The sequence below is a fragment of the Monopterus albus genome, unplaced genomic scaffold (genome assembly GCF_001952655.1).
Source record: "Monopterus albus unplaced genomic scaffold, M_albus_1.0 scaffold183.1, whole genome shotgun sequence".
NCBI lineage: Eukaryota > Metazoa > Chordata > Actinopteri > Synbranchiformes > Synbranchidae > Monopterus > Monopterus albus.
In genome coordinates, this window is record NW_018128063.1 from 199,465 (window position 1) to 209,112 (window position 9,648).

The window sequence follows — 9,648 nt, forward strand, 5'->3', positions numbered from 1 at the left end:
TAAAAATCTAATGTGATTTTCTGGATTTTTTTTGTAGATTCTGTCTCTCACAATTGAGGTGTACCTACGATGAAAATTACAGATCTGTCCATTCTTTGTAAGTGGGAAAACCTGAAAAATTGGCAGTGTATCAAAAACTTATTTGCCCCACTGTACATCAGTTGTGAAGGACTCAGCCTCGCTGTAAACAGCTTTTATTGTGTTTAGATTATATTCTGAGAATGATTAATAAAAGGTCTCTCAGGCTTAGATTTGGTAAAATAATATGTAAATAGACTCAAGTGAGATTTCCTTGAAGATGTTATTTGTTTTTAAAATATTATCAAGAAGTAAAAATGAAATTGAAAATAGGCCTAATTTCATTGTAACACGTTAAATCACTGTTATTATTTCAGAGCTCCCTTTATGTTTTTGAAAATAATGTAGAACAGAAACCATCACATCTTGATTAAGAACAGTAGCATATCATAATGTTATTCAATATCCTATGTTAGAGATGCTCATTGGGTTGGGATTATTGCCATTATTATAGAATTCTAAGAATGTTCTACCTTTCAAGAATCACAAAGAAATCCTAAACCTTGAGATGTATAACGTCAGACCATACATGAAACTGCCAGGTTTTAAATGAAGCCCAACTTTTGAAATAATCGAAAAGTAGTGCAAACTGATTTGTCAGTTTGAGTGGTTATTACTGAATGTTCCCGCCTCTACAGCTTCTCTTTATTGTCTATTGGTTGCTGAGAACGGTTTTCGTGCATATTATTGGCTGTACGGCGTAGGGGGAAGGATAACTTTTAGGAAGCGATTAAGGTTTTACTTTTGTTTTACACCGGGCCATTGAAGAGCAGTTTGTGGAAGAAGGCTAAGCATTTAAATTATTATTATTATTTACGACAGCTTATCAGGACAAAAAAAAAAATAAAAAATCCAACTGACGACGCAGAACTTCGACTCCTTTCGGAGGTTGCAGATATTGTATTTTATAGGTTAAGTGATATTAAAGTACTTTTATAGGCTACCTTAAGTTAAGTTATAGTGTTGTTTCACCGTTGTTACATATTGCACTAACGCAACGTTAAGTCCAAGTGGATGTTGTCCGTTTCCAGTTTACTCGTGATGTTGTTTCACTTTTGTTTCGCATTAGAGGGAGTATAACATCGAGCTACAAAGTGTAGTCCAACTGGTCAGCGTGATCATCTCATATTACTCAAGCGTTTAAAAATAGATTGTAACATATTATCTACAGCTTGTTCAGTTTCAATGGCACCACCCAGAAAGAGTAAGTTACCGAAACCACTTCCAGACGGCTTCGTTCTGACTGACAGTGAGAAAAAGAAGTGGAGGCTTGGTAAAATCATCGGTCAAGGTGGCTTTGGACTGATCTATCTTGGTACTGTAATGATACGTCTGCACACACAATGTACATTCACACTCCTCCACAAGTATGTTCCCTAGACTAAAGCTTTGTCTTCCAGTTACATACATGTTTCAGGGTGATGCTACTGTGATTGATGTCTCTTGTTTGTGAAAGCTGTTTGGACAAGTTAGATTTCTACAAATCGATTTTTGAAGAGATTCAGCATTGACATGTACTCAGACTTAGCTCTCGACCCATCTGATCTACTGAGACCTTTTCTGAATCAGCTACAATTGGCATTTTGTAAATTTCCATGTGGTCTTGGATACATTTTAAAAACCCAGAGTACAAGAATTAAAATGTAACATAATATACCGCAAATATGTAGTCTACACTTTGTTTCACCTTTCCTCATTGTCTTCTGTTGCTTTGTAGCCTCCCAGGATGTGGACAGACCTGTTGCAGCAGACACTCACTTTGTCATTAAAGTGGTGAGTACATTTGTGCTACCCAAAGGCAGACTCTCCATGTTCAGGGACACATTTTAGGGCACCTGCACCCATTATTTTCAATGAAAGCCCACACACTGGCAATGAACTGACACGTGTTATTATGGGTTGACACGCATCAACAGTGCCCTATTTTCTGCAACTTGATCCTGCCTGTGTGTGGTGCCCTGAATTCTTTTTTGAAATTTTAGCATGTGCTGTAAGTTGCCCTACCTACACTGGAGGGAGAAAAAAGATGTGCGCAGCCTACTGTATATGTATAATGAAATTCAGAGAGAGGGAAACTTCTGGAACACAATAAGTGGGAACAAGCTTCTAGCTCTTTATGTAAGCCACTGTAGTTCTTGGTAGGCTAGCAGTAAGCATGATGATAATCCTGACCCTGATGATGATGACGACAATGAAGATTAGGCTATCATATTTCTGTTGAAGTATAAAACGATGAATTGTGTGCATGCTTTGCCATTTGTGTACATGATTTATTTGTAGCCCATTTTTCCTCTGAAGAAGAATTTCTGCTTATTGGTGCTGTCTGTGTTGGACTTCATGCACAGTTTGTTTATTGGTGCTGTCTGTGTTGGACGTCATGCACAGTTCAGCTCTTTCACTCACCTGGTTGAGTCCCAGTTTGGTTTTGGACTAAAGTTACTAGCGGCCTACTACTTAAAGAAGGGCTTGATGGTGGTTTTCAGCCTCTGCTAACGTCAAACTGACTCCGACCACTGTGCGATGTCTCTCATCAGAACAGCTATCTGTCAGCAGGAGTACAGCATGGTCTGCCCCAGGCTGACTGACAGCAGAAATATACTGGGCAAATAGGCTCATCAGCAATTTCCCTGTCTTGCTACAAAAGACGGGAGGAAAGTGAAACCAGAAAGCTCACAGTAACACCAGGAGAAGGGATTCAAATAAAAAGCTTCCAACACATAAACAGGCTAACAGGTGATCTTCCTGATTTAAACAGCTGTCTGTAGTGGTTACACTTCAAATGCACCAAAGGAAAAAATAGACCAGAAGCATAAAAAGGGGTCCAGGGATGACGCATCTTTCAGAGGAGTCAGTGTGGATTGACACTTTTGATAGACTGGAAGTTTTTGCTTTGTGAGATGGATGATTGACAGACTTGTATCGTGGAGATTGTTATGTCTGTTCACCATGTCTACAGTGAGAGCAGCCATTTCTGCATAACCTGTTTATTTGCAGTTGCACCCAGAATGAGCTTTGCAAAAAAGTAATTTGTACCTTAAATACATTTGCAAAATGTGACTGATCACTCACAGTCTGGAGCCCTGTTAATGCATGGGTACATTTCTTACAGCAAAGTTATTTCTTCTTTTTTTAGTTTAGGCTTCACCAAACAACATGTGATTTTAGTTTAGAGAAGCTGTGAGAAAACTGCAGTAAAATGACTCAAAATAAAATTTGACAGTGTAGCAAAATGGAGCTTTAATCGGTGTGGTGGTTCCTCCATCATCTGGTGCATTCACTGCAGTTTAGGGGTAGTAGTATGGCACAGATGCCTTGCACACTTTGTTGCTGGGTTGTATTGCCCACTTCCAGATCCCGTTTTGGTTTAGGATAGCCTCTGATATGTGAACCTTAGCAAATTGGTAAATGGTGTCTGAGTCACTGGAGTAATAACGGGATTGGTAGGTTTTAGTTCTGTATTCATATTCAGACTAGCATATTATCAACTCTTGATATAGGTGTTTTTGTGCTACTGGACTAGAGGCAGCAGAACTCTTTTGACAGAATCTCCTCTTTTTATCACGACAAGCATGAGACAGGATTTGGAGGTGTAAAATGAAAGGATTGGTTCTGATTTAGGGGGTGGCACAATGTTGCAGTGGTTAGCGCTATTGCCTCACAGCAAGAAGGTTCCAGGTTTGAGCCCAGGCCGACTGTGTGGAGTCTGCATGTTCTCCCTGGGCCTGCGTGGGTTCTCTCCGGCTATTCCGGCTTCCTCCCACAGTCCAAAGACATGCAGCTTAGGTTGATTGGCAACTCTAAATTGTCCATAGGAGTGAGTGTGGGTGTGCGTTGTTGTTTGTCTACATGTCAGCCCTGGCATAGACTGGCGACCTGTCCAGGGTGTACCCCACCTCTCGCCCAATGTTGGCTGGGATAGGTTCCCCCCACGACCCTATTCAGGAATAGGCGGTATAGATAATGGATGGATGGTTCTGATTTGTTATAAACATATGTACATTCAGTCTATACAAAATGCACTAGAAATGTCAGCTGAATCCAAACAAAAACCAAAGTGTTAAAATCATATTTTTAGTTTTATGTGAACTATGGCTGTGTCCGAAATCATTCCCTGATTTATTTATTCACTCCTCTCTACACAATGTCCACTCACTAGTTAATTCAGTAGTCATCACTACATTCAGATTTTGGATGCCAACTAATTGTTATCATTTTGCATCATCACTAACAGCAGTAGAATGGCTCAGTGGTAATATTCTCATTTGTAAAATATGGAACATTGCATTGTGGGATTGTTAGCAGAAAGTAGTGTCATTACTTTTTATGTTCCATTGTGGAAGTTTTGAGTGCAATATATAGTGGGTGGCTTTATACGTTCAGAATTTGGGCACCACTACAAAATGGCAAACTGTCACCCTTTGATGCATAGTGGTCTCTACAGCTGTTTAAAAGAAGTTTTCTTGTATTTTCATGGGTTCTGATTGTGTAGTTGCACATCACCCACTACAGTGGATGCTAGTGTGTCATCCCACCAGCTGGTCAGCCATTGTTAAGTGCAACAATAATTTTTCAAAACCAAGATGGCTGACAGAAAGCCAGAAAGGCTGAATAGCTTGCCAATCCTTCTATAAGAGGAGACCCTTGGAGATAAAAAAAATTATCGAAGTAATACTTCAAGTAACACCTAAAGAAAGATACTGTTGTTACATTTTCCAAACATTTAATTTATCTTGGGAGGAAATTATGATTCATCATCTGTCCATTAAATTAGAAAAAGGCATGTACAAAAAAGTTCAGTTTTTTTCTTTTCATGCCCAAAGAATAAAAACACTGAAGAAAAAACCCTGACTGTGGCTTTCATAATTCATACATGAAAGCTTTTAGGTGAATGAGAGCTGCTTTGTTTACAGTTTGTATATCTGCAGTCTAGCTCTCCTTCTTTCCCTTTCTGAATGGTGACTACAGATACCGCCACCTACCGGTAGGGGGAATTAGTCCTCCCATGCAGGTGTAGAACGTATGCACTAGTTGGCCGTTGGCTGTAGTCTCTTCCCTTTTTGGCTGCAACGAAGGTTACGTGAGGCGACAAAAGGCAGACTTTGTTGCTGCTAGTTCTTTAATGTCGACTTGGTGTGTCTCTGCCCTAGAGGAGAGCTTTCAACAAGTTAACTGTTTCAGTTTTTTCAAGTACATTGGAGATTCCTTCTTTGATACAAGGGAAGCAAGAATTACTGTACATAAAATCTTAAAAAGGAGCAGAAGGCCCATGCAGTTTTATTTGGTTAAGTTGAAAGATGCTCATTGGTTGGGACACTAAGCTTTATTATACATTAGCTCCACTTTGTGATTTAGCTAGTGCAGCTTTAGCCAGTGATAATGAAATAGTTAATTCTGTTATGCTTGTATATGCAGGAGTACCATGAGAATGGCCCCCTGTTCTCAGAGCTCAAGTTCTACCAGAGGGCAGCCAAACCAGAGAGCAGTGAGTATCATCTCCTGTCCAGTGTCCCAGCAGCTTGCTGGAGCATGAGTGTGTTTGACTGATGAAGTGGCAGCAGATACAGAGGCTCTGCTGCCTGCTGCATGGTAATTAATAATAAGCCAAAGCAAACATGCACCTCAGTGGCAGTTAGACCCCCTCTCCGTGCCTGTCTGGGCTCGCTAACGCCTTCTTTTGCAGAGGAGCAAGAGAGAGGAAGCCACTCACATGTAATGATGCGCGGGCCTCCGCTGAGCCCCTGACCACCTGCCAGCCTGGTTGAGTGCCAGTCAGGCCAGCCGCCATCAAGCCCTGAGCCAGACCCGCTGCTTTGTCTGGGGCCTCAGTGTTTATATGTTTGCAATTGTGTGTTTGTACCCTCTGTACTGTAAGACTGATTTTCACATGCATTCATTATTACACTTAATAGGACAAATCTGAATTCTGGGCAAAACATTTGCCTACTCTTCACTGAATTTAGGGGCATTTGTTCAGACTTCTCAGTGAAAAAGAGAGGTGTTAGATCATGGTTAGGAAATCTTAAGAATCTGAAATTGCTGAGAAAAGTAACATCAAAAGTTTTTCCAGTTGCCAGTCAGTCAAGTCAAATCAAAGTGTATTGATATAGCACAACAGCAGCAGGTTGACCAAAAGTGCTGTATAAATACATAACAAAACATAAAACAGAATTAAAAATAAAGGAAAGGAAATAAAAGACATTATAATCACAAACAGAAAAAAATGAGTAAATTCCACTAGGAGCCATAAGCCAGAGCAAATAAATAAGTTTTGAGTGAAGATATAAACTCAGATAAAACTGAAGGGTAAGGACTTCCAAAGTCTCAGGGCTGCCACTGAAAATGCACGATGTCCCCGTCGCGAGTGTTTACCCTGGTAACGTCCAACAAGAAACTTCACTAATCTGAGTTCTCGTAGGCCTGTGCCACTTGACAAAGTCATAAGGTATGCTGTTTCCAGACATTTGACTAGTAGTGTATGTACCCCAGGAGTGAAAAATAAAAATGTCCACATACATGTTTACTTAACTATTCTTCTTCCAATCTTGTTTCAGTGCAGAAATGGATGAGAAGCAGGAGACTGGGCTTCCTGGGCATCCCCACCTACTGGGGATCAGGACTTGCTGAACACAATGAACTCAGGTATTGATGTAGCCAGAATTTGGACAGCGCTATCAAATTATTAGATGATGACTCTATTTGAGTGAAAAACAACATCAGCATTTTCTCTGTATTTTGTAGTAATACTCGGTGTTTGTCTAAATCTAACCAGGCTTTTATAATTATGTTACAAAGTAAGATGCCATTGCCCTTCAGATGGAGAGCATGATTCTGACCAGAGCATTTTATTTCAAAATTGTTTTGTCATAGATGAGAGAAAATGTGAACAGGTAAAATACCAACAAATAATATTTTTTTAAATTAGCAAACATAGACTTTAAGGGCAGACTTCAAAATATAAGGTTCTTTCTTTGTATATGTAAAATATTTGGAATATAAAGTAAATGATCTGATGGGGTTTTACAAGACCAAGTTGACTTTAGTCTGTTATACACATGACCTTGTGGGCTTCACTATTTTTGTTTGTTGTGTTCTACATCAGGTAAATTCTGGGCCCTGATGTAAAGTGAATGCATCTTGCAACTAAGAAAATGTTAGGAGGTTGCTTGTGCTCTCCTAAAGTGGATTTGTCATCTCCTTGGATTTTTGCACATTCTTTTCTCCCCTGACTTGCTTACTGTTACATTTTTAATAGTTGTCATTTCTGATTAAATTCCACCATAGCATTTATTTCAAGGGTATTTAAAACTAGTAATTAATTAGACCTACCTTTAGGCCAAAGAGCCATCTACATGTCAGGAATTAAGAGATGAGTTTTGACTTCTGATCTTTCCTTCTCCCACTCAGATATCGCTTCATGGTCATGGACCGACTGGGCAGTGACCTTCAGAAAGTCTGCGAGTGCAATGGAGGTAGACTGAAGAAGGCTACTGTGCTCCAGCTTGGTCAAGGACTGGTGAGATCACACACATATGATCAGCAGAACATACAATAGCTCTGACACTGTGTATTCAGGTCATTTTTTTATTACAAATTGTTCATCATAATTATTTATTTGTGTGTGTACATGTTCTGTCATTGGTTCCTGTGCAAGGTGGATGTGCTTCAGTATATTCATGAGAACGAGTATGTCCATGCAGACATTAAAGCTGCCAACCTCATGTTGGGCTACAGAGACCCTGAAAAGGCCAGTCCACTATACATCTCTGCTAAGTATTCTGCACGTGCATACTAGTGAGGTCTGTGCTATTCTACAGGCTATACACTTTGTGTAACAGAATTGAGGGCTGTGCTGTGTGTACCGTAAATTTTATTAATATTGCAGATGGTCAGTTGAGAGCCATCTGTTTTAATGATGATTACATTGCTAGGCAGACATTATAAAGTTTATTTGATGAATTGCTTAGTTGTAATTTTTGTGTATTCTGTTGTGTGCTGTAGGTCTACCTAGCAGACTATGGCTTGTCATACAGATACTGTCCTGATGGCATCCACAAAGAATACAAAGAAAACCCCAAAAAGGGCCACAATGGAACCATTGAGTACACCAGCCTTGATGCCCACAAAGGAGTTGGTAAACCTTCTAATTCCTAAACACATACTAAGCAAACATCCACCTAAAAGTGTTCACCTATACCCAGGAAGTTTGTTAACAGGTGCATCACTCCTTCTGTCTGATAAAATGCACAGTCCTAACAAATACAGGTTTTCTGCAGGTCCTTAAAAAGGTTTTAAATAAGATTCGAATAGCTCTTTAAAAAATTGATCATGCTTAGTTTAGGTCTATTATTTTACAGTAAGCTGAGGTTACTTATATAATGTCACATTAACTTAAGTTGTGCTTTGATGTGTTTTTTGAATATGTTTTGGTGAAAAACTGTTACTGCCTGTGGCACATTGGTTCCATGTTGTAGTTCTTTCTCTCTTCGGTTCGTATTTATCACACTGTGATAAAAACCAAATCAACTTGGAACCAGAACATATACAAACTTTGCAGACCGGTCAGGATTTATTGGAGAACACTCAGCTAGCCCGTTGTGCAGTGTGAGATAACGTAGTCTGTCTTTCATTGGTTGTTTTTAATTTTTCATCTGCTTAATATGAAAAGTGCAAGTTAAGGAGACCTGAACTTAATGAAAGTGCATTACATTGTTGGTGGAAACCTGATGAATACAACAGATTCTCAGCCCGCTGCACCATGTGGGGGAAGAAAAAAGCACGACCCACTCGGCACCAGCTAATGCAGCACCGGTAACAGACCTCTGGATACGGTCTGAATCTACACCACCATTAAAAAATGAGGTGGTGTGGACTTTAATCTGTAAAATCTGAGTCCAAGAATTACTTACTAAGGAGTTTATTCATATTCAGTGTGAATAGTCAATTCTTCACATTCTTCATATCTTTTGCCAGGATGAAATATTTATTTGAAATATACGCGTGTGCTTTGTCTGGTGAGCGGGGGTGAAGGGTGGTGGGGATAGGGTGTGTGGATTAATAGGTTACTATGCAAAAGGTACAGTTGAAGTCAGAATTTTACACACACCTTAGCCAAATACATTTAAAATCAGTTTTTCCTAACTCCTGTCTTAGGTCAGTTGGATCATTACTTTAGTTTAGGAATGTAAAATGTCAGAATAATAGTAGTGCTGGAGTTTCAGCCCATTCCTCCTGACAGAACTGGTGGAACTGAGTGTAAGATATGGTTCTTCTTACCATGCTAACTCTGAGAGACGAGGCAGTCCAAGTAACTACAAAACAGTGCTGATTTATTCAAAGGATCACAGGTAAAAATTAACATTACACGCTCAGGTATCTTGCACCTCCAAACTGCTCGCTGGCAGATGTAAGATGAAAGACCCTGAACCCACCAGGCCTATACATTATATCCCCTCGGTTGGGCTAGCCCCATACTACACAGAAACGTCAACCGAGACGTCTCTGTTACCAGCTTTGCAGCTGGTCATAGCAGTAGTCATAACATGAAGCAAATCAATGTGTGTGTGTCTGTTG

At 39.8% G+C, this 9,648-nt stretch overlaps 1 protein-coding gene across 4 annotated transcripts in view; it reads left to right on the forward strand.

Annotated features, from left to right (window-relative positions):
- Positions 1-758: 758 nt before the first annotated feature.
- The window catches only part of vrk2 (VRK serine/threonine kinase 2), a 32,567-nt gene continuing 23,677 nt past the window's right edge, over positions 759-9,648 (forward strand). The window contains exons 1-8 of one of the 4 annotated variants that reach the window (XM_020617035.1): positions 760-989; positions 1,250-1,393; positions 1,796-1,851; positions 5,491-5,560; positions 6,630-6,717; positions 7,483-7,591; positions 7,730-7,822; positions 8,077-8,209. In XM_020617035.1, the coding sequence (XP_020472691.1) occupies positions 1,264-1,393; positions 1,796-1,851; positions 5,491-5,560; positions 6,630-6,717; positions 7,483-7,591; positions 7,730-7,822; positions 8,077-8,209 (679 nt within the window). In that variant the 5' untranslated portion in view covers positions 760-989; positions 1,250-1,263. Of the gene's footprint in view, positions 1,394-1,795; positions 1,852-5,490; positions 5,561-6,629; positions 6,718-7,482; positions 7,592-7,729; positions 7,823-8,076; positions 8,210-9,648 lie in introns of all 4 variants that reach the window. The other 3 variants (XM_020617036.1, XM_020617038.1, XM_020617037.1) reach the window with 3 other exon arrangements.